This window comes from Pelobates fuscus, chromosome 8 (genome assembly GCF_036172605.1).
Source record: "Pelobates fuscus isolate aPelFus1 chromosome 8, aPelFus1.pri, whole genome shotgun sequence".
Taxonomy (NCBI): domain Eukaryota; kingdom Metazoa; phylum Chordata; class Amphibia; order Anura; family Pelobatidae; genus Pelobates; species Pelobates fuscus.
Window position 1 is genome coordinate 129,703,884 of NC_086324.1, and position 25,749 is coordinate 129,729,632.

The 25,749-nt window shown below is 39.0% G+C and overlaps 1 protein-coding gene across 1 annotated transcript; it reads left to right on the forward strand.

Moving 5' to 3' along the window:
• Positions 1 to 10,259: 10,259 nt before the first annotated feature.
• On the forward strand, positions 10,260 to 24,391 carry RSL1D1 (ribosomal L1 domain containing 1). The gene is made up of 9 exons (XM_063430306.1): positions 10,260 to 10,362; positions 11,683 to 11,822; positions 12,795 to 12,933; positions 13,728 to 13,876; positions 15,811 to 15,912; positions 15,992 to 16,085; positions 20,641 to 20,757; positions 21,538 to 21,729; positions 23,293 to 24,391. Exons 1-9 carry the CDS (start codon positions 10,324 to 10,326, stop codon positions 24,193 to 24,195), a joined length of 1,875 nt encoding a protein of 624 aa, XP_063286376.1. The 5' UTR covers positions 10,260 to 10,323; the 3' UTR covers positions 24,196 to 24,391.
• The last annotated feature ends 1,358 nt before the right edge of the window (positions 24,392 to 25,749 follow it).

Below are 25,749 nucleotides of genomic sequence, written 5' to 3' on the forward strand. Positions count from 1 at the left end.
CTTAAAGGTTACCAATTACTCAATTTTCATGCATGTGTCTATCAAGCTCTCTCATCAGGAATAGACCCCACCATTTCATTCTGTTCTATGGGTTTCTCCTTCTGCCATAAACGAATAAGTAGCAATATACAAGATATAAATATCCCTCCATTAGGAATTTCAATTATTTAAGATAGGTGGAACTCCTCAGTTAACTGGTAGCAGCCGTAACATGGTTCAGTAAATGTAGCTGTATTCAGTGACTGGCATAGTTGCCTTTAGTCCAAGTAGTGGAGACCTCAGGATTGCTATTGGGCTGGCCCTAAATTGTTAGTTCCAATTGCTTGATTGACAAGTCTGCTGGACTAACTTTTATTTAATTTTAAAAAAAAAATTCCTGCAATTTATAAGTCATGGTTAACAAGCCCTTTGTTGCAGTGGTGACAAATGACCTGGCCCTGAGATTGTTACCAAGGGAAATTAAAAGGTCTCTCCCCTATAGTCTGTGAGTGAGCCTGCTGTCTTTTACATGCTCCAGCAACACACCTTCAAGACTCCCCTCACTGTCATGCATGGTACTGTATGTCCCATGAGACCATGTGATTAAGGTGAAACCCTGAATCTGCTGCTTACTTCATTTTACCCTTCAGAGCAGTGACAGAAGAAACTTGACTTCAAGTAACAAAAAAGCATGGTATTTGCACCAAAGACTTCTTGCATACAACTGCCATGTAGTTAGTGGTGTTTTGTGTTACTTAAAGGGTAAATACAACTTAATCTGAAATGAAAGAATTAAATTGTATCTGTACACTGCTAGCAAAAGTCTAGATTTCTTTAAAATCAGATTTAAAACTGCACTTTTCTCCTCGTCAGTTCATCCTGTGTCAATGTGCTCCGCATGTCGTCTCAGGGAAACCCTCTTCTGGTTCTCTTGCTTGCCTCCAGCCTAAGGTAAAGCAATGCCCCCCCCAAATTCACTGCATTGCCCATGGCTATATGTTAAAGTACTCTGAGTTATGGTAATAAATATTTAAAGGGTTATTATAAGGTCCAATACAACCTGGCTTGATTGAAGATAGTGGTGCACAGTGTGCATTGCATTCACTTTTTTTTTTTTTCTATAACTCCCACCCCAACTTTGACCTAGCAAATTCTTTATTTATCCATGTCAGTTTTGTACAACTTTGGCCTTGATTTTAATATGCTTTCCAAAGGATTCAATACAGTTGTAAACCTTTCTAAGTGATTTTAATAACCAATGTCACCATTAAAGTCTAATGGAATTGTAGATAAATCATTTTGGAATTATTTCCAACAGAGTGAGATGAGCATTGGCTGTGTGTATGGACAGTCTGGGGCTCAGAGTGCAGGGTAAGCGGAAGCTTGATGCATTTGCCATACATGGTGTCAACTACTACAACAAAGGAAAGGAATGTTGCAAAGACAGAAATACACATAGTTTAGTATTTTTGATACATGGTTTTATTGACCTATAGAAAACAGAATTACAATAAAGCACATGGTGAACAGTAGAGAGAAAATATTACTAGTTATTGTAAACAAGGATATGAATAAAACCTTATAATGAGTGATATGTGGAAAGATTCCAAGTAACCGGAAAGGTGAGGTAGGTATAGATGTGTAGGTATGATTTAAATGTTAAAGAGTCCCTCTAATACATAAAACGTCTTTACGTAGTGGTTTTCATCTGTCTTTGCAGTCTCTCTAAGAGTGAATCATTTCAAGAACTGAAATAATTAATGGAACTCATAGAGGATCATTGGATTCAGTGCATCACACTGACTGGCGTTTGCTGTGCATGTGCAATATAACGCAAGTGTTTCTCTATTAGATGCATTTGATTGGCCCAAGATCATTCGTTGGGATGGTCTCAGAAAAAAAGTAAGCCAGAATGATGTTGAAGAAAAAAAAATGTTAATGTGCCTTGCCCCCCATTTATGTATTACACTGTTTCATAGCAAATAAAATGTAGCCTATATTAGCAATTCATTTTTGCATATATGGGGTAGACATACGTTTATTAAAACCAATAAGCATTCACTAGTTTATTTACTGAACAATAGGTTGAAGTGTTAAACTGAATAGTGAAATGTAAGCTCAACTTACAGGTTTTTTGTTTCCCCCTCCCCCCCCAAAATGTTATTGAACAACTCGTGTGATTGATGTGTAAATATAGTCGGAATAAAGTAAATTGCTTAACTACGTCTACAATCCTTAAAGTATATCATGATTACCATGACAGCCACTATAGATGTTATGTTGCCAGGAGTTACCTAGTGTGATTTATCAAACCATTTTGGAATGCTTTGACAACTTACCTGGATCTCCTGGGCACCAGCAGCCACATATCCTACTCTGGGTCCTCCTTGTACAGGAATCGCGTTAGCTGTGCTAAGCTAAGCAGGGCCATGCAAGATGTGCTTCTTTACAGAGTGTCCTGTATCCGCTTTGGCTCTAGGGACCCTTTAGGCTTCTCCTGCAGGAGAGAATAGTTTGTGGTCTGAGGTTCCCTGGGGACGCAGGTAAGTTAGTTTAATTTTGTATTGCAAGGTAGTACAAACAAGAATATGTAGACCTCGCACATGAGTATATAGAGTTGAAAACCTTGTCATCAAGACTGCACTATTTATGTTTTTAATGGAATAAAGAGGTCAGCAAGAGCACAGCCAAGTATTGAGTTAACTGAGAGAAATACATAAGTTGTAACAGGGAACTGAATGGGAGTTCAAGATACAGCCATGGTAGATTCTTTATAGGAGGCCATGTAAAACACAATGTATTATAGCAGAGAAGAGTCAACATGTCGTACAGTTAACTAGACAACACAAAATAAAGTAAAAGAATATACGTGGCAGTCCTGTCATATGCCCGTGAATGGGAGGCCTGCACCCTGTAGGAATGAGTTAATCTTGCTCCGTGGGTTCTCCCAATTCGTGCCTCCGCGAGTCGGCAGTATCCAGCGGGAGGGACCCAGGTAAGTTGCCACCTGCTTAAGAATTACACCTGAATAGTGCCAGGCCCTTTCTGACACTACAAAAACTAAGTTGAGGTAGTGGCTATATTACTGAGTGTTCCTTTTAATACTTGTATCAAGCAAGTACCACACGTGAATTTCACTTATTTTAGCAGAAAAGATGTGAGAGCAATAGTATGAGGAAGAATCTGTGGACTTGGAAATAATCGGTCATTCTTGCCTGTGGAGTGATGCATGATGAATCTGCTTGTCTGTTTGCCCTTATATAATAAGGCATTCCTCAACTTCTAGGAAGAAACTAGTTTTTTTGTTTTATTCCTTCTTGTAACAAAACAGTCCAAATAATTGAATGGGATTTATTGTGTGGCATGTTTAAACAGATGTATGTGACCCAGAAGAGTGGGTTGATTGAAATGCTTATTTACAGCAATGTATTCAAATAAACATGGTGAAGATTCAAAATGTGTATAAAATATTTCTAGCTAGAATGATTTCACAGTAATTTTATTGTTTTATTTAACAAATATGCATTAGCTACTGTCCCATCCAATGACACGCTTGCTAGATACCTTTTTATTTTCCTGTTTTGTATATCAAACCAGATCTAGACTCTGCAATTGCATTTTTTTCAGTCTGAGCTCTTGCGTGTTTGGAATTTGCATGCCCCTCTGGGTAAAGTGCGACTAAAAGGGACACACCTGCCCTGGGTTACAGCTGACCTCATTCAAATGTACCAGTTTAGAGATTCACTGTGGTCAAAGTTCAAGCATACTGGCTCCACGAACTATCACTGTACTTACAGACATTGGCAAAATAGATGCACAATAACAAACAAAGATGTCAAAGGCCCAATATTTCAGTGAAAATTTGAACAACCTATCAAATCCAAGAAACTTCTGGAAAGTCATAAATAGCATACAAACCCCCACAATCCACTCCCAACCCTCTACGGTCAAAGTGGACAACCAAACACTACAACACCCCCTAGATGTAGCGAATGCCTTTATAATTATTTTGTTGGGTGTGCTACTACCTTGGTTGCTAAGATAATGAATGACACTCATTTTCAGACCACAAATAAAGATCAGGCCCTGCCAGATCTTCAAAATACTCATTTAGAGAAATTCCATTTTAGACCTGTACCTGTTGGTGTCGTTAATAAACACCTTAATAATTTAAAAATGAAAAACCAGTGTGGACCAGATCAAATCCCAGCAATGTTGTTAAAGCACAGGATACATTCCCAAACTTTGGAAGACTGCAAAAGTTGTACCTATCCGTAATAGTGGTGACAATACTTTGGTTTCTAACTATCACCTGATATCATTGCTCCCTGTATTGTCAAAAATCTTGGAAAAATTTGTCCATGCGCAGCTATGTGAATATTATCAACGATCAAATTATCTGACCCCTGATCAATCAGGCTTTCGTCCAAATCACTCAACTTCGACAGCCCTCTTAAAAGTTTGCAATGACATCCAAATTGGCATGGAACAAGGAGACTTAACTGGAGCTATTTTCCAAGGCTTTTGACATAGCAGACCATGGCATTCTTTTGCAAGAACTCAGGCATTGGTGATTGTATGTTTAAGACCGATTGCAATATGTGGCCATTTCTCGTAGCTCTTCCCTCCCTCTTGCAGTCACGTGTGGTGTTCCCCAAGGCTCCATACTTGGCCCCCGGCTATTCACATTATTTATAAATGATCTGCCTAATGTCTGCAAATCCTCAACTATACACATGTATGCAGACGACACTGTAATCTACGCTAGTAAACCCAAGCTACCACAGCTTGAGGATGTGCTCCAAAACCAATTCACAGAGGTAGAAAAGTGAATAGCGGATAACAAACTCTTCCTAAACACTGACAAAACCGTTACAATGATCTTTGGAACTGTACCTAAATTAAATAAACAACAAAATCAACAATTGTGTATCATAACAAATTCAAATAGCACACTGACAGCCGTCTGCTCTTTTAAATATCTAGGTATGTTGCTAGACCCCAATCTATCTTTTGGCCTTCACATTGAAAAAAAATCTCTTAAAAAATGTACCCAAAACTAGGTGCCCAGTACAGAAACAAATCCTGCCTACACCCTACAGTAAGGAAACCGTGCAACAAATGCTAATTGATTATGGGGATGTACTGTATGCATCCGCACCGCAAACCCACCTTAATAAACTTAATACGTTATATAATTCGGTCTGCCGCTTTGTACTAGAATGTAATTACTTTACCCACCACTGTGACATGTTAAAAGAGCTAAACTGGCTGTCGTTGGAATCCCGACACACTTCATCTTTCCAGCCTTGTGCATATGAGCATTTTTGGGAAACTCCCACCCTACCTGAGTGGAATGCTCTCCCCAGCTGTTCTGACTTCCTATTACCTCAGATCCAGTACTAGCACGATATTTAGCATACCGCAATACAAAAAAAAAAAAAGTGCCTCTTTTTTTCTACAGAGCAGCGCAATTATGGAATAAACTCAGGGACACAGTCAAATCTTCATTCAATCTAAAATCTTTTAAGAGATCTATGGCAATATACCTCAGCACATAATGCACCTGTTATGCTTGAATATATTTATTACCTGTTATGTATTAAATTTATACATATATATGTGTGTGTATATATATAGATAGATAGTTTGTTTATTGTATTTTTGTAATATTGTAACAATGTAATGTTTTGTGGACAAAGACCCAGGACATACTGGAAAACAAGAGAAATCTCAATGTATCCATCCTGGTAAAATATTTTATAAATAAATATCACAAGATACCTTACTTGAGGCCAACGGTGATGATGTGGAATAAAAATGAATGTGCAGAGTTTGTGAAATGACCCCAAAGATTTTGTTAAATTAAAGGAGCACTATACTGCCAGGAAAACAAACTAGTTTTCCTGGCACTATAGGGTCATTAGGTCGCCCCCACCCTCATGGCCCCCCTTCAGCCACTTACCTTTCTCCAGCGCCGAGCAACTCTCCTCCCTCTGCTGATGCCAGCCCCGAATGCGCATGCGCGGCAAGAGCCGCGCTCATTAAAAATGCCCATACGGGGAACTGATGCAATCCATGTATTTCTATGAGGATATTTCAGCGTTTCCTTGCAGAGTGTAGAGATGCTGAACGACCCCATGAAGCACCTCCAGTGGTCATCTAAAGAGTGGCCACTGGAGGTATTCCAAGGGGGCACTGTAAACACTGCCTTTTCTCTTTAAAAAAAAATAAAAAGGCAGTGTTTATGTGAACATGTTTGTAGGGAAAGATCAACATTAAGCTATAGTTGTTCTGTTGACTGCAAGCATCATAACCAACACAGCAAGCTCTAATGGTACCAGGACCACCCCCTCCCCCAATCAAATGTAAATGCTCACACCATTTTAGAATGTTTTAACTTCTTGCCTGAGGCACACCTGGTGCTGCTCCGCTCCTCAACTACAGTGTTCAGAGAGCCAGCAGGTCTCTTTCTGAACTAAGCCCAGCTTAGCTCATTGGTTAAGAGCATTCCACCAATGCTCTCAGCCACTGGTCTATGCCATCACTGCAGGGCATGGCTCAGGAGCTTCTAGATTTCCTGGATGCAGAGAGATGGCTGGGTTAGAAATCAAACTGTTCTAAACAATTTTAATCCTTACAAGGGGTAAGTGTTCTGTACTTGCTATGGTGCTTTGAGTGCCCCTTTAATGTATTGGGTAGTTCAGTATTTTTATGGGGACCCAATAGTAAGAACATTCACATCATAATCAGATACTGTCAAATTGCAAAATTCCCACAATTACGTTTTTAATTGTTCCATGCAGTGCGTACCCCTCTGATAATCAAGTTTTTTTTGTAAAATATTCTTATTTTATTTAAGAGTGTATGCGCATCCTAACAGATATCAGTATTGGCAAATCATACCATTATCAATCCTAAATTTGTTGGTGTAGCACATTTCCCTGTATATATGTAAAACTATGAAACACGAACAATTGCAATAAAGGTAATTTATCCACACCCCACACCCTTCATGATTCATCATTACATGACAAACAATGTGAATTTCTATAAAGAAGAAATAAGTGACCACAGGCAGCTAGGCCAGTAATTACATTTATACAGGAAACTCAATCAAACACCTATTATAGGTAACTTCCTCGTGAAGAGACTGAACGCATGTATGTATTCATTGGTGGTATGTCTACGAAATAGGGATTTTGCTTTAAATAAAAAGAATCATTTAAAATGTGGAGTGGTCCTTTTAAAATATAGAAGCCAAGATTGCAAAGGTTTTAGGTATGTGACAGTGTTCTTGGTGGATAAAATACAGAAGAATGGCTTCCTGTCAGCTATGAGGATAATTTGGGTGAAGCCTGAGTACTTTGTATTAGTGGAAGGAATGAGTCATTAAAGGACCACTATAGTGCCAGGAAAACAAACTTGTTTTCCTGGCACTATGTAGTCCTTAGGTGTGTCCCCCACACCTCATGGCCCCTCTCCCGCTCGGCTCGGTTAAAACCCTTTCAGCCACTTACCTTTCTCCAGCGTCTGGCTCCCTCGGTGCTGGGGAACTCTCCTCCTCCTGCCGACGTCAACAACGAATGCGCGCATTCAAACCGCCCATAGGAAAGCATTACTCAATGCTTTCTTATGGATGTCAGCGTCTTCTCACTGATTTTTACAGTGAGAATCGCGGAAGCAGCCTCTAGTGGCTGTCAGTGAGACACACACTAGAAGCTGGATTAACCCTCAGTGTAAACATAGCAGTTTCTCTGAAACTGCTTTGTTTACAGCTGCAGGGTTAAAACTAGAGGGGACCTGGCACCCAGACCACTTCATTGAGCTGAAGTGGTCTGGGTGCCTACAGTGGTCCTTTAAATAAATACCATATTGATTGTGCAATAAACATTCCAAGTAAACAAAAACAAAGCTGAAAGGACAATAACTAATAGCTTGCCATTCAGTGGGTCCCCAATAAGTTAATAATTTTACCCCAACTTGTACCAGTATAGAGAGATCCTAAACTCTTTGCATGTCGAATCAATTCTACCCATCTAAAGGGCAGTTATATCCAAAATGTTGGCTGGCTCCCTCTGAACTATAGATCCGTAATTCAATACTCCGCTGCATTTTAATTTCTTTCTATCGGATCTGAAAAGTGGAATCGTTGAATAAGCTAGTTGGAGCCTTACCACAGCTGCCATTAATTTATTGACAGACTTTGGACATTTTTATGAATGATGGCTGTGTATATTTTTCTATAATTTGGACTAGACTACCACTACTACCACTAAACTACCTTTAGCTATCCCGATTCCCAAGTCCACAAGAATGGAAATTTTTCTGTTTTCGGTACTGCCATATGCGCTTTATAGTCATATCCAATAAGAACATTAACACTCGATATTCGGTTTGATTTTAAATCCACAAGTAATTTAAGAGTTCTGCGGTTTCATCATACATTGTATTTTTCTTCAAAAGTCGAGATCCATGCAATTTAGTTCCATTTGCCTCCCTCCTCTGTTTTTGCACTTGTCAATAAAATACCTCCCTTAAAGGGAAACTAGTTCCAGGAAAACAAAGTTGTTTCCTGGCACTACAGCACCCTATAAAAAAAACTGCACTGAATAATTTTCTAGGAAGATCAAACCATAAGTCAATAGTAGGCAACCTTTAGCAATCCCAAGGTCGTGGACTACATAGGTAATTGTAACTTAACTTACATGACATATTTCATGCAATCCATCACAATGATTAGGTCTGAAATATTAAGGGGTACACAAAAGGTCCTCTGTTCTAAAGAAAGGACTGTAAATATTCTTAATTAGCCAGGCTATTTGTTCAGGACCTGTGTGAAAAAGAACATCTTGAAGCAGATTGGATGTTTGATAATATTTACAGAAGTTTGGTAAGCACAATATCCCTTCCCAGGTTTAAAATAATGGGTAAAATTGGCTAATTCTCGTGGGTGCATTGGCTTTCAAACCAAATGTAGTTCTACAGTAGCTTAATAGAATGTAGAAGGTATAAACTGGCAATATGAAGTATTTGGTATGGAATTATCTTCATAATGATAAAAAGTGATCTGACAGCAGGGCTGTCACAAACTTGAGTCACGGACAACTCATGCCTATGTGTCAATACTAATGTAAGAACATGTCAGCTGGCCCCACTCTGAAAAGAATGAAAATAAAATAAACACAGTAAAGTAAAGAGCCATACGTGTATAGTCTGTACAGAACAGACTTCCTCAGGGGAATATTTTCTGTATTTGTCGGTTAATGCGCCATGAATTCCTCAACAGTCCTTGTGTGATAACCAAAGAAAAACAAGTTACCTGCGCTCTTTCCTTAATCCCTATGTATTTTTAAACAAATGGAGGTTTTTTAGTTACCTCCAATGGCCATGAGAGGATGAGCCCACCTGCCAATGTCAAGGCAGGGGGGTCTGCCTTGACGTTGGCAGGTGGGCTCATCCTCTCATGGCCATTGGAGGTAACTAAAAAACCTCCATTTGTTTAAAAATACATAGGGATTAAGGAGAGAGCGCAGGTAACTTGTTTTTCTTTGGTTTTTACTATATATTGGGGCTGATGTGTACTGTAGTCATTGCAGCCGCCCAGTGATGGGAGTGAGCGCAGGACTTTTCTTTCTGCATTTGAGTCCTTGAGTGATGCTGAGTACATGCTGGTGTTATAGCAGAGTGGGCACCTGCTTTCCCCATATTGGAGGTGCCTACTCTGCTAGCATTTACGCGGCCAGCGAGGGAGCTTAGTGTAGCCTAACCCTGCAAATTCTCTAATTCAGCAATTATTCCAATTTAGCTACTTTAACCTTAAATCTGAAATTCACTTTGAATTCTCACTTTAGTGAAAAAAACTAAGAAATTTAGAGTTTGTCCACTAAACAGCACATTGAAACTTGATTGTCAAGATTGAGGTTACAATACCAAGCTGTGACCATAGCTGAGCTGCACACTATATATTTTCCCAGATCAGCTAGTTTAACCTTGCTGTATAAATCTCTCATTCGGTTGTTATGTTTGTAGAATAAATCACTTTAGTGAGAATTTCCAATAAAGGCCAGAGTAGCCGAATTGAATGCAGAGCTGATTTGGAGAATGTTTCCAGATCGGCTACTTTGGCCTTGAATGTGACACTTCCTTTAAAAAAAACAACCCCATCTCACTGGCGACCAGCAATGATTTTCATGCCGACCTCTCCCACGTGTCACAAGGTACACGGAAACGTCACTTCCGGCGCGACGTACCCCTAGCTGTCCCGTGTCAGTATGAATAAAGTTTTGCTTGTTCTGTGCTCCTTCCTTGTGCACCGTGCCTGCTACACGTGTTTCTGGTAACATGGCCGAGTCCGGGGCAGTCGGCTTGGACAGTGCTCAGGTGAGCCCCTCTTACTGCTTATAAGGCTGGGGTAGGGGGTGTTAAAGGGGTACCCCCACTATTGGGGGCCAGGGGCTCTAATAAAGTTGAGAAACATACCCCATTCACTGTATGGACAGCCTCAGCACCCCATGCCGCGTGTGTGCCAATAGCTCAATTGACTGCCAGCAAAATGGATTGAGATTCTCTTCTTTTTCAGTAATCATATATAAAAACCAAATTACTTCTTCTGATGTCACTACAATAGTTTTTTGGGGTTTTTTTTTGTGATTTGTCCATTTCACTATTTTGAAAACCTCTTGCCTGCATGTTGTCAGTATGTTGCAAAATAAACAAGAAGATAATTAAAAATAAATAAAAAAAATTAAAGCTGCTATTTACTTACGCTGTGACCGGGTTATTCGTTAATGCTGAATAGTTGCAAAATTGCATTCTAGTGGCAGAAATGTAGGCTAATGTAGCTAGTTTTGGAGCGAGAGAGAAAAATCAAACTACACTATAGTCACAGTTTATAATTTGCCTCAATTCAGTGTTTAATAATCCTGTCTATTGTGAATTTCAAGTGTTTTTTGAAACAGCTAAATTTTCACTTTAACTGTTCTGGACAAAACTTTAAATTCGCTGTGACTTTTTAAAATAAATTGGTTCTTCTCATCGCCTCTGCACTGCTACTCTATGCTTGGCTTAATTTGCTAATGTGAGTATATAGTGACTGTTTCAGAACTTCATTTATGCATACATGGGGAAACCAGACTCCTCCAAAAGCCGTGTTCATAAGCATACCTCCCAACATTTTAAAAGGACACAAAGTGACACTTAAATTTAGGTCAAGTTGGGGAGTAGCCGGGTGTGAGTCTTTCCTGAGACATTTTAAGAGACATACTAATATAAATTTATGCAACTGAAATGTAATTTAGAAAAAGAACAATGTATCTTATTTAAAAAGACTAATTTCTAAACAAATTAATTGCAGCAAAATAGGGGACTGTCCCTCCTAAATAGGGACATAGGGTGGTATGTGTGCAAAGGGTTAAGTGTAGATATAGCAGTTTTGACCATTTTTGGACAGAATTAATTGAGCGAGGGCTGGACATGGGTGGAATTTTAGTTGGTAGGAACTAATGCAATTGTTTTATCAGAAGTGAGGGATACACTTTGAGGGATCTGGGTGACCTGGGTAAGTGTCGAACTGTTAAATAGCCGCTTCACTGTTACCTGGGTGGGCAACACAAGCATACTCCTGGCAACATATACTCTTTAACACACTGCAGTGGCTTTCGTGCTTAGACTGATTCTTTAAGGTGTCAATTTCCTTTGTAGATCAAAAAAGCCGTTCAGGCCCTTCTTGCGTACCAGAAAACTAAAAAGAGTGGAAACTCATTGCTTCTTAATGAATATGACCGCATTTCGTTAATGATAACAGTATGGAGAATACCCAAGCGCGAACAAACCATCAAAATGTGAGTATTTTTTTTAAAATACTGCTTCATGTTTTCGTTTTTTTTTTTGTTTGTTTTTTTACTATTCTTAAAGTGTTCAAGTATTCAATGAATCATAAAAATCATGGTTTGCTAAAGCATTTTTTTAATTTTATTTTTCTTTTGGTTTGCTAAATGAAAGTCCATAAACCTCACTTGTAGCATTTATACCCCATAATTGATTACCAGCTTGTAGAAGAATTAAGTCCCATGCTCCCGATTAATAAAAGTTAAAAGCACCAGCTTTTTAGACATAATGGTTTTACCCTTCAGATAAAATGGCGTCTGGGTCTTCATTGCGCCATAACTACGTCATTACTATGACGTTGTTATATTGCCCATTGTGTCCCTTTAAGCTCAATAACCATTACAGCCCACTGCCACAGGAATAGCTATACACAGGTTCTGAGACAAAGCGTCTAGTGCTACTGCCATAGCTGCAACATTTAACTGGCATTTTGTGGCAGTATCTATGAATGTCTCTGAGAAGCATTAGGTTGGATGAAAGTAGTCACAGATGACTTCACCAAAGGTGGGGCAAACTGCTCTGTGTAGGCTTATCTAGCCGTAACTAAAGGTAAGTTGTAAGGCGGAGAGGGGCGATGTGGACAATCTGAAAGCTAAAACTCTCAGGGTTATTTACGAACTGAAAGCATAGTTGACTTTTTCCATTTCGGCTTTAATTCTCACTTTAATAAATAAGTCTAAGGATGTTAGAAATCTTTTTTTTTTTTTTCTTTTTTTTTTTTTCTTTTTTTAATATAACATTAGTGCTGGTTTGAGTCTAATTTTCACCAGTTTGCTCTCAAAACCCTCTGTCATTTTTTTTTATTTGCTTTTTTGTTTTTTTTTCTGTTTTAAAAGTAAAATTTGTTCTATTTTTCACTTTATTGTGGATTTTGATATTGTGTAAGTGGTTTTAATGAGTTAAAATGTGCAAATATCTAATTACAGTGGATTACCCCATGGGATTCGACCTGAGGAAGTTGAGGTTTGTCTCTTTACTAGAGATGAACCAAGCATGTCTTCTGATCAGACAGAAAAATTCTACAAAAAGCTACTCAGTCAACATGGGATCAAACACATAACAGAGGTAAATAAAGAGGGTCATAGTCAAAAGTAGGATGTGTGGTTTATATAACATTTTTCTTTTCAACAGTTAAAGGGATACTATAATCACCAGAACAACTACAGCTTAATGTAGTGGTTCTGGTGTGTATAGTATGTCTTTGCAGGCCTTTTAATGTTAACTCTGGCTTTACAGAGAAAATGCAGTGTTCACCTTACTGCCTAGTAACGCCTCTAATGGCTGCCACTCAGACGGCCACTAGAGGTACTTCCTGGGTCAATGCTGCAATACGTTCAGCGTCTGCATGCTCTGCATGGAGGCGCTGAATGTTCCTCCTAGAGATGCATTGAGGAGATGCTGGTTGGCACAGTGCTGCATTTTGCTGCGTATGTGCAATGGCCTCTCAATGCTTTTCCATGGGAAAGCATTGGATTGCCTGAGATCATGCATTTTGATGTTCTCAGCCAAGGAGGCACAGCCAGCCGTGGCCAACCTGCTCGGCGCTGGAATAAAGGTGAGGTTTCATCCTTTTTATTATTTATTAACGGGGTTAGGAGACACGGTTTGTATTCCTGACACTATAGTGTTCCTTTAATATCAACACAGATCATGACATCCACTGCTGTATTATAAAATGAAGAACTCACCTTTGTGATGGGTCCAGTTTAAGAATACAAATTTGCTGTTATGGGAAATTAGTGCTTTTCAGGAAAATTACAATATCGAGTAAATCATTGGTGGTGTGAAGGTAACTGTTCCTGACTGTTTTTATCAGCTGATTAAAATTCCTTTAAGAAATACTCTGACTTATTTTTCAGGTTATTCCCCTTCAAAAGCTTAAAAAGGAATACAAACCATTTGAGGCAAAGCGGCGTCTTCTGGGCAATTTTGACATGTTCCTTTCAGATGATAGAATCCGCCGTTTTCTGCCTTCTCTACTGGGGAAGCATTTCTACAAGGAAAAGCGGTACGTGGATGTGTAGTATTGACGTCCTCTTATATTAAAATGTTACTCCATCCATCATAAATACTACTGCCCTCTGTAATGATTATGGTAGGCACCCTGGCACAGTTCCCCCATTTTACAACAGTTTACCCACTTACCTGGGTCCCTGGTGGGCACTAGGAGAACACTGCATGTACAGACGCCAGGCACCATGACCACTTCAAATCACATAAGTGGGCATTGTGCCTGGAATGACCCTTTAACGTGGGAATAATGGCACAAATTGTTAATCTAATAAGCATGTATCAGTAACTGCTTGAGTAATGTTAAAACCTTTCCGATTAGGCAAATGCTAGAATATTTACTTTTTGTTTGGTGCTATTGTAAGCTCTTTGACCAACACATACCATACCGCTATTGGACTCTTATTCTATGAGTGGGGTGAAAGCTGGTCAGAATATACTGGGAAAATATAATAATAAATAAAATAAAAAAAAGTTAAAGAATAAGTCTCTATTATGATGGAAATGACTAGACACGATAACTGACATTCATTAAGCATTACTGATATGCATTAGAAGTACTCGTGTAGCTTAACTCGTCATGTAAGAATCCATAAACAAATCGGATACTGGTACACTACTCTGCACTGCCAATTAATGTCACTAATCCCAGTGCACTGTCATTCTGCTGATACTTACGGAGTTCTTCCCTCAACAATAACCTTCCATGTGCAATTTATTCAGATCTACTAAAATAAGGGATAGGAAGTTGCACTTATATCGGCAATTAAGTGATAACGTCATAATGGTGCTTCAGGCAGCAGAAGCCTCACCAATTCTATTACTGTAAATCAGGGCTCGACAAATCCCGGGCACCAGGTCGCCATGGCGACTAGAAATTTTGCCCTGGCGCCTGGGATTTGTCAGCCTTTAACCAAAAGTGCCTGCTGGCTCAGGGAGCATGTAGCCGGCCGCCCTGGGAAGAATGGGGGCGGCCGGCTCAGGGGTCGTGGAGGTGGCAGGCAGGGGCAGCGTGCAAGGGAGCAGTGATCTTCCTGTAGCTCCTCTGTTTCCTCGCGCTGTGTAATGATGCCGGGAGCCAGAATGACACCATTCTGGCCCCGGCATCACTGCAGACCGTGCAAGGGAGCTGAGAGGAGCTGCAGGAAAATCACTGCTTCCTCGCACACAGGAATAGTAGCCCCACTGGACCCCAGGGAAAGTCCACTACGCTCTCCCAAAGGTAGGGAGGCTGGGTGGATTAGAATTAAAAATATACATTTGTGAGTGTTAGAAAAAGTGTGTATCAGTGTGTGTGTCTCTGTTTAGGTACACATGATTAGTGTTTTTACTTACCTTTTTTCCCTACGCCGTGCTGGTTTTGCTGTTGCTCGTCCTGCCTCCATAGCGGAGATCTTAATGATCTCAGCAAAGCCAATGCTTTCCCATAGGAAAGCATTGGGGGGATATTACGCATGTTCTCTATGGGTAACATTCGCGCCTCCATGCAGAGCACTGACACAGGACTCTCTAGTGGCCATCTGAGTGACTCACTAGAGGTCTTAGTAGGTTACAGCGTTTACATTGAAAAGGCGACAGGGACAGGCTATAGGCACCAGAACAACTTCATTAATCTATAGTGTTTCTGGTGACACTAGTGTCCGTTTAAAAAATAAAAAAAGACTCCTAACTTTTTTAGCAGCCCCCTAGATTCGAAACCAATTTGTCAAGCCTTGCTGTAAATGGTGTACCATGACATGATTTTACATAGTGGTATCCTGATATGTTTTGTTATGCAACATATCTAAGCCATTGGTTTCAGTTGTGACATTCTGAATGAATCGTTGTTTTGATTATGACAGAGGATTTAAAAAAAATGAGAAATTGAACTGTCCTAATGATGCAAACCAGCATATTGTACTTTCTTTAAATTTGAAAAATGTATTTTAACAGGAAGCCTATATCTGTGGACCTGAAGGCAAAACTCCTAGGGGCAAAACTAAACCGTGTTATACAAGGAACACAACTCCAAATAACAAACAAAGGTTGCTGCTAGTAAGTGCTATTTAAGTTATAAACGTTTATATTTGCAATCTTGGGCTCAGTGAGTAAATCAATCTCTCCTTCTTTTCAGTTCGATTCGTGTTGGCCACACTGGGATGAACATTAATGAAATAGTGGAAAACGCTGTCGCTGTTGCAGGTGTTCTAGCAGAAAAACTACCATTGGTACGGTTTAGTATGGTTTTTATATGTAACAAGTGTCCTGGTTTGTCATTAGAATGCTGTAATGTAGCAATATCATATACAGTAACCTGTAAGACACTCGATGTTTGGAAATCATAAAATGTTTTGTTGGGGTGACGTGTTTTTTTTTTTTCACTAACCACCAATCTGGAGTGAATTATTAACTGAAATGAGACATCTTAAGCTTACATAGCGCTGTATATTTTGAGTTGGAGAATTTTTTTACTTTATCCATTCAAGTTTAATCGTTTTGAGGGGTACATGACCAAACTGATTACATAACTGACTTGGAGTATTTTCGGGTTTAAATTCTCAGGATTTAGTAAATAACAGAAATTTTGACTCACCATAAATTCTTTTTTTCTTAATATGGTGGCAGTACATATGAGTTGTTCTTCCTAATTCCTAACAAGCATCTGCAAGATAGGTCATTAAGAAAAGTCCCTCCCCTTTGCCCTATAAAGGGCTAACAGGTAATCTGATCTTCTGAATTAGGCTGATATTGATAGGTACATCTGAAATGCCCTTTTTTTTAACTCTAGAATATGCTATCTAGTTCCAGCGGGGAAGTGGCCTAATTATAGAAGGATGAGCTGATTAACTGCTCTAAAAGATAACTCTGGAAGATTTGAAGTTTTAGGATGCAACACAACTTTCACCCTGATGGAATATAAGAAATTCCACTGAAGATATATCCTGAAGCTCGCTTACGCTCTTGCCATAATGTAATTTAAATCCATAACCGGTTTAACCCCTTAAGGACACATGACATGTCATGATTCCCTTTTATTCAAGAAGTTTGGTCCTTAAGAGGTTAAAGGAATGATAACCAGGAGATTCCTGAAGAATCGAAAGAGCTTTGTGGTTCACAGAATCATATTTCAAACTCCTTGAATCCAACAGGAACACTGTTTCTGTAAATATAGTATCAGATGTTCGGAAGATTATGCATTGGGCAGATTTGAAATGGTGAAGCGGTGCCCTCTTTAACTAGATCAAGAAACCAGGGATTGCAAGTAGGTTCTACTTAAAAGCCAGGCAAGAGACATTCAGAATATGTATGTATGTATATGTTCCCAAATGCATCCTAGGAATGTTAAGTGACTATTGAATGGTACTCAAGTCATCTACCTCAAAGGGATGAAGGGCTAAGTCAACCCTGCAGGGGAAATCAACCTGTGAACCCCCAAGGTTTGAACAAGGTCTAAACCCACTGAGCTATCCACACTTCGTATAAAAATGCAGGATCACGCCTCCAAGCTTCCTGGCGTCCGAAACGCCTACCCATGTCGGGCCTAGTTTTACTTGTCTTGAGGCAGAGATTTTTTCCTTTTTCGATAAAGGTTATAAAAGATACCCCTTCTCCCTAATAGGAGTAAACAGGGGACCGAAGAGGACGCTGATCTGCCGTCCAAGCTTTAGCCATCAGGATATAAGGGAAACAGCAGATCAACCCATGATCTTGGCCGTCAAATTGTATTAGTCAAATCCATATAAAGTATGTGACAATCACAAATAAAATAGGAAACGGACGAGCTGCTTATCGGGAGACTTAAATAACCGACATTAATGATTGTAAACAAAGTTATACGTTTTTGTTGCACCTGCCCGCAAAGACCCATACCGAAAACCATCATTCTGGAATGATTGTCTGCAAGAAGTCTCAGCCTTCTTGACGACAGGGTTATTAAAGCCACTACTGCTGCAGAATTTTATGGATTCCCAGTGTACCTGGGGGTGTAACATTTACTCATTTGATGGTAACATTTTAAACGCTGGGCAGGAAAGGCTCGTTACAGGGTTCCCATTTCTGCATATAAGAAAGACGTGGGGTCTGGGGGAACAGATTAGTTTAGCAGATTTATCCTGCCCCATGACAGATTATATTCATAATGAACCTTGTCAGTACATCAGGTGGGAACAAACTCCACACAGTATGATTAACTAGACATGTCTTAAGAAGAGGTAGATAAACATTCGCCAGACATTGGAAGTAATCGAAGGACGCTTCTCTTCTGTCTGCGGAACATCTCGGGCAGGGCAACTGATACACTTTTATTCTTTATAAGAATTCAAAGCTAGGAATGATCGCATATTCTCTGCTTAACCCCTTCAGGACCGGTCTGTTGTGTCCATGTTGTATGTTAAGGACCAGAGCTGTTTTAACACTTTTGTGTTTAGCTGTAATTTTCTACTCTCTCATTTACTGTTCCCATACAAATTATATATTGTTTTTTTTTGTTTGTTTAAAGGGTTTTCTTTATATACCATTATTTGTATGATGTTATATAATTTACTTTTTTTTTTTTTTTTTTTTTAAATGGGTAAAAAAAAAAACATGGTTTTTGACTTTTACTTAAAAAATATTTTGCTTACCTACAAAAGCGAATGGGGAAAAAAAAAACTGCTAAATAGATTCAAAATGTTGTAGTGAGTTTTAAAACACCCACAAAAAAAGTACATGTGAGGTGTGATTTAAAGTAGACAACCCAGGCTATTCAATATGGGGTATGTCCTGTCTTTTTTAGTAGCCACTTACTCACACTGGCCAAAGTTAGCATTTATATTTGTTTGTGTGTTTAAAAATGAAAAAACAATTATGAACACTAACTTTGGCCAGTGTTTGTGACTAAGTGGCCACTTAAAAAGACTGGACATACCCCATTTGCAATACCTTGGGTTGTCTTCTTTTGCAAATGGTATGCCATCATGGGGGTAATTCTCATTCCTTGGCTACCATACACTCTCAAAGGCAACATAACCAACCTGGCAAATGTTAATATAAAAAAATTTGACCTGTAACTTTCAAAAACACTATAAAATCTGTATATGAGGGTACTGTGTTACTCGGGAGACTTCGCTGAATACAAAAAACAATAAAACGTATCACAACAATATCAGTGGAAGTGCCGTTTGTGTGTGGGAAAAATTAAAAAGTCACTTTCACTGACCATATCATCGCTGTGCTAGGTTTTACTGTTTTGAAAAACTAATATTTGTGTTCAGCGAAGTCTCCCGAGTAAAACAGTACCCCCCATGTACAGGTTTTAGGGTGTCAGCAAAAGTTACAAGGTTTTAATACAGTGCTAGCAAATTAAATTCTCTGGACTTTCGGCCTTGGTTGTCAGGCAGGTCCCTCAAATTGTAATCCATAAAATTACATAATTGTGTATAAATATTACATAAATATGAATGTAGACTTTAAATATACATTTATATATTTGAAGTCTACGTGTATATTTATGAAATGATGTATATAATTTTGTGTGTAGATATATTAGTTTTTTTATATATATATTTATCAAAATACAGTTAGAATAAAATTACTGTAACTTGTATGTTTTAATTGTATTGCTTATTTATATTTTATAATCTATTTGCTTGCATAATTTAATAAGTGTATTTTTATATTAATATTAACGATTACTGCTATGACGGTTCAGGACCATCGATCCTCAAGGGGATATTTCTGATGCCTGTCCTGAAGGGGTTAATTTTACCGAAGAAATTGCAGCACCTTGGTCATATTTATAAACCCCAGAACCATATTAAAGGGAGTAGCACAGATACAATAAGCAAAAGCCTTGTATAGCAGAGGCATTCCACGGTGTACAAACAGTGCAGTTTGCACATACAGTCCACTTTCTGCAAAACAATTTCATCCATAACTTGCAATTTTAATCAAAACAGATGTTCAAAGCAAAGATCAGCTAATCTTACCTTGAAAAGCTGTGTGGTGGGTTGGTGACACGGGGAACCCTTCTGACAAGGTTCCTCCTACCAGAGGGAACAGCACAGCGACCCACACTCGGCAGTTTCCCGGAAGTTCAGGTTCGCACATGCGCAATAGTGCGCCCGGAACCTTGATGGAACGCGACACCACCCGGGCGTGCGTCCCACCGCTGTGCGCAGGCAACATAATGATGGTGTCCCCCGGCCCACCCATACTCACCAAGCCGGAACATACTCGGTGCAAAGTTAAAAGGGCTACGGAGCCATGCCGCTCAGCCAAGGCAGCTATCAGCCTTCCTCCCCCAGACAGCAACCGGTGTGCCTCACCTTAAACAGATGCTTGATCCGTCCTGTGCTGGGACAAGGAAGAACTGAGGTGGGGTTGCCGGGGGAAGCCCTTTATAGGGTCAAGAGGAGGGACTTTTCTTAATTGCCTATCTTGCAGATGCTTGTCCCAATTAGGAAGAACAACCCATACGTATTGCCACCATATTAAGAAAAAGCCCATTTTGACTCTCTCTCTCTGTTACAGTACTTATTTGACCCACTACCAAAGATTTGTGCACCAAGAATGAGTCTTAGGGTTTCCTCCTTTTTTTTTTTCCCTCTTTTCTTTTCATCTTCAGAACTCATTTTTGTATGTTATAGACTCCACTTTTAACAGCGTTGTTAGGTATTTATTTATGAGACCAGAAACTGTTGTTACATGTTCTGCATTCCAAAATCATTTAGCATGTTGTTCAAATACCTGGTATTCAATTGGTTATTACATCTGTTTTGATTTAATCTTTATTTTTGGTTTTAGAAATGGAAGAATGTTAAAATATTACATTTAAAAACCCAGTCCTCTGTGGCACTTCCAGTGTACACCTCTGCCTTCAGCAATCTGAAAGAACTTGAGCACTCTTCGGACAGTCGTAATGTAAGAATATACATTTTCACATCTATTTATTATGTATTTTACACCAGTTTTTTTTTTTTTTATGCACCAGTTTAGGTTGATTGATACACATACTTTTAAAGGCCAAAATAACCACGGCAAATAAAAATGAAATGAAAACCAAACAAGTTAAGCCTTGTCCTTAAGAGGATGACATTCTGTTAAGTTCACAACAATTCCTTGTTTAGTGAATAAACCCCACAGATTTCTTATGGTTACTGGGGTCTGTTCTGGAAAATGCTTAAAGGGACATTAGAGTCACCAAATTAACTTTAGCTTAATAAAAAGCCGTTTTGGTGTGTATATATTATGCCCCTTAAGTCTCACTGCTCAATTCTCTGCGCTTTAGGAGTTAAATTGTTTTGTTTATTCAGCTTTAGGCACACCTTCCTGCATGTGACATACACAGCCTTCCTAAACACTTCCTGTAAAGAGTCATCTAATGTTTCATTTATTGCAAATGCTATTTTAATTTAGAATGTGTCTACTGCATGTTGTTATAGTTAAATTTACAGAGCAGGAAAAAAAAACGTTTAAATTAAGTTACAATTTTGTTTTCATGCAGGCTGTGTCAGTCACAGTTTGGTAAGGTGTGGCTAGGGCTGCATAAACAAACAAAAGCAATTTTAACTCCTAAATGGCAGAGAATTGAGCAGTGCAACTTCAGAGGCATGATGTATACACAAAAGTTTAACGGACTCTCGCTTATTAAATGTATATTTATATTAAGTATGTGGGTAAAAACAATTTGTATTTACTCAGGTAAATCAAGAAAATTCAAATAAACTAAAAAAGAAAAAGCCACTGGACAAGGAGATTGATAATGTGTCGTCTGACCATGGGATAACATCTGATTCAGGAAATGCTTCTGCAGACCAACCAATACCAAGCGATGAAGAGATTCCGATGCTGGTTCCTATCCAGTCGCCCACTGGAAAGAAGAATAAAAAGAAGGTAATTGTCACAATCTTTGTGTAGCATTAAATAAACACTCCAATCGCCATAACCACTATAGTGTGCATGGCTTGTTCCATTAATGACTTCCTAATTATTCATCATTCTCTAAATTGTGGGTCTGCTAAAATATAGAAGAATTGAAATAAAAAAGACAAATCCATACCAAGGAGCTGCCTGAAGGGTAAATCTAACATGTTGTTCAATATATTTTCGTGTACTACTCTGCTTCAAAGTGTTGTATATTTCATAGAAACTATAGAATACGGGAATATTATAGGGTATGACAAAAATGATTTGAGATGTGGATCAAAGTAAAACCAAGAACTTGCTGTGAGTAGAAATAATTCTAAATCCAGGAGTCATGGTATTCCACAAATTGTATATATTGACTGTGACTTCAAGGGAGGTGATTTCCAAATCACAGCACTTGGTGTCAGTATTATTTGTTTCATTTAAATGTGAATTTCAAATTTGAAAGTAAAAATAGCTGAACTGGAATTCAGTTGTTTTTGCTTGAAGCTCTGTTATTTTGGCCTAGATTTTTAAATTTACTATGAATTTCCAATAATTCTCAATTTAGTTGTTAACCCTGTGTGTTTTGAGGGATGTGAAAAGTTAATATATCTTCTAAATGTCCTTCATGGCATTACAGCTATTGGATTGTCTTCCTTCTCACTAACCAGTCAGGTAAAGTTAAACGCCCCCCCCTAAAAAAGGCCCAAGTTATAACCACTTGCTTCTCCCCTCTGTTATGCATGGATTTGTGCCTCAATACACATGTCCCCAGTGTCTGGCTGTCCTCAGTAAGGACAGGATGGTAATTGGCTTTTTTTTTTCTTCATTGAGTTTCCTAGTTGGAGATATGCATAGGTTCATCTGGGGCCGTGTGGCATTCTTGCATCTGTGCCCTGTTGTGACGTGGTGATTTATTCAGTGGCCCGGGTGGCCTTCTGTCTGACCAGAATCCTAGCCAGGTTGGGGTTATAGCATTTCAGCAGATCTGTCATTTCTCCAGCTTGTTGAAACAAACTCATCATGTGTTGTGTTTTGGACAGGCAAAAGGATTGGCACAAATTCTAATTTAAAATGCGTTGCTGAGCGGAAAAGCAGTGTCTGGCATTTTGAGTGGTCTAAGAAGGACAATCTAATTTAGGCTATAAAGCTTGTTAAACAAGGCCCTATTTTGGTGGTTTCAGATACAAGAACATGATGGTTTTTTTGTTTTTTTAACATACCTGTTCAAAAGGAAGCTTGTGACTAGGTGTGCAGAGTGGGCCAGTCACATTTGTGAGTGCATTTAAACTTGAGGTGTGTTAAATAGTTGCTAATACCATTTAATAGAAATTTGCAATAGTATGATGCAGCAACAGAACAAATCGTGCAACAAAACAGATGCGGTTAGAGTAGCTCAGTCTAAGACTATATATACATTTCATTTTAAATACTACAAAATGGCAGATTATGTTGTTCGTGATTAGGGGGAGAGTTACCTTATACTCTGATGGAAAATCACACAATTTTTACGTTCCGCTGGTGATTTTTTATTTTTCTATTTTCCAGAAAACAAAAGTCTGCAAAACACCTAATAAGTCTGAAGTGGAAGAAAGCCAGGAAGCTGCCGAGAGCAATGATATAACACAAGCTAGCAAAACTACTACCAAGAAGCTTAAAGCAAAAGAGAATAACCAGGAACCTGTAGCAAGCAACCAAACCCCATCACAAGTCAGGAAAACGCCGGCCAAAACACCTAAAGCAAAAGAGAATAACCAGGAACCTGTAGCAAGCAACCAAACCCCCTCACAAGCCAGGAAAACGCCGGCCAAAACGCCTAAAGCAAAAGAGAATAAGCAGGAACCTGCAGCAAGCAACCAAACCCCCTCACAAGCCAGGAAAACGCCAGCCAAAACACCTAAAGCAAAAGAGAATAAGCAGGAACCTGCAGCAAGCATCCAAACCCCCTCACAAGCCAGGAAAACGCCGGCCAAAACGCCTAAAGCAAAAGAGAATAACCAGGACCATGTGGAGAGCGATGAATTGATAACACAAGCCCGCAAAACACCAAAAGCGAAAGCAAAGAAACAAGAACCCGTAGCAAGCAATCAAACACCAATACAAGGCAGGAAAACTCCTGCCAGAACGCTTAAAGAGAAGAAACCAGAACCCGTGGAGAAGAGTCAAATCATGTCAACACCACAAAGTGTAGTAAAGAAACGCAAAGCTAGTGATGTGAAAATTGAGGACCTTGCAGAAAAAACCAACACTGAGAAAAAGTCTACTCCCTTAAAGTTGGCCAAAACAGAGGAACAGGAGCAGAACTCTCTGACCAAAGCCAGCATCCTTAAAAAGACACCCAAAAAGATTGCTGGGAAGTCTGCTGTGAAACTAAGCAAATCTGTTAAAAAGGCTCCTCAAACCCCAAAACTAAAGCAGAAGAAGATTCTAAAAGCCCCAAAGTCTGTTTAGTGCCCTTTAGAGCAAAACTAAGGTCTGGTCCGTCTCTACTTCGTGTTTCTAGTTAATCTTGCTACACTATCTGTAAGCAAATTTATCTAAAAAAAAAAAATTTTTAATGAACATTTTATTTTGTATTCTGGTAAAACCGTTCTCCATGGAGTGTGTAACATTATGTATTTTGCAGCGATAAAAGCCTACTTAAAGTTTTGGAGGGTTGTTACGTACTTTTTTTTTTTTTTTTTCCTATGAAGAGCTATTAACCCTTTAAGGACACATGACGTGTGACATGTCATGATTCCCTTTTATTCCAAAAGTTTGGTCCTTAAGGGGTTAAACTGTACCTGTCACATGTAGAGATTTTGTATCTTCTGCAGTGATCTATCCAAATGTCATGTTTGCTTGGTAAGAAAGAGAAGTTCCCATTGTGCTAGTATTTCTGTCTGCACTACTGCCAAGTCTTGTCAAATGAGTCTTGGAGGAACCTGTATGCACATAATTACAAAACATTAGTCTGTGGGTGTCCATAAGAGTTGGCACCAATGCTATCTTTCACTCCATTCAGAGATTTTCTCCGTGATTTCAACTACTTAAAGGGGTTGGTGGGGTGGGGTGAGGAGACATGACTGCATACATTTTGTCAATCTAGTTTTGCTTGGTGTATTTAAATACTATTTATATATTAACCAGCAGTTAGGGAAATAGACAATCTAAACACAAATAATCCATAAAGTAAAAAATAAAATCTTATTTTTGTACTTTTTTTTTTTTTTTTTTTTTTTTTAAATGAGTCTACTGCCATAATTCTCAACCAGTATTATGAGCTGTTCAGGCAGGGTGGATACACTGCAGCCCTTACTGTAGGGAGATCAGACTATTTCCCTGCCTGGCCCAACTCCACATGACTATAGCGGAGTGTGGGGGGTCTGCACCTCAAACAGATGTAGAGCACTCTCCGTTCCCTCAATGTCCTGGTTCTCGGGGAATGAATAAAGTGCTGTCCGTGTGTTACTATGGCAATGCTCATTGGACCACTATGGATAACACTTGTAGGGTTATTCACTAAAGTGAGAATTTAGAGTGAATTTAAAACATCCACATTTTATATTTTGGAAGCTTCAACACACTGTCTGGTGGAGAGGCAGTAGGAAATGCTGGTTAGAATTAAAACTGAAACAGACTGAAAGAGTAGTAGCAGTTATGACCTAGAACTTGAAGAGCCAGAGGCACTTATAAAATAACAGGGGAAAAAAAAACTGGAAAGGTAAAAAAAAAAAAAGATGAAATGGTTATCAGCAAGAGGTACTGTCACAGAAGAGATGGAGACACATAACTAACATCAATTATTAGACCAAGAGTCCATATGACCTGTGAATACTCCAAAAAAAAACATTGCTTTTCCCGCTGAATGTGATTGAATGAAATACAGGTGTCCTGGGGACTTACAAAAGTTGTCGAACTCTGAAATGGCTTAACATCTAATCATGGGACAAAACCAGGAAACACCTGGCAAAACCACTACAGCTTTCTGTATTACAGAAATAAAAATTGATGAGAGCACACAAA

What these genes read in the sequence shown, in the direction of transcription:
- RSL1D1 (XM_063430306.1), top strand. Translation starts at nt 10,324, where the DNA reads ATGGCCGAGTCCGGGGCAGTCGGCTTGGACAGTGCTCAG. An exon ending in CGCGAACAAACCATCAAAAT is followed by an intron (nt 11,823 to 12,794) that starts GTGAGTATTTTT and finishes ATCTAATTACAG; the next exon opens with TGGATTACCCCATGGGATTC. An exon ending in GGATCAAACACATAACAGAG is followed by an intron (nt 12,934 to 13,727) that starts GTAAATAAAGAG and finishes CTTATTTTTCAG; the next exon opens with GTTATTCCCCTTCAAAAGCT.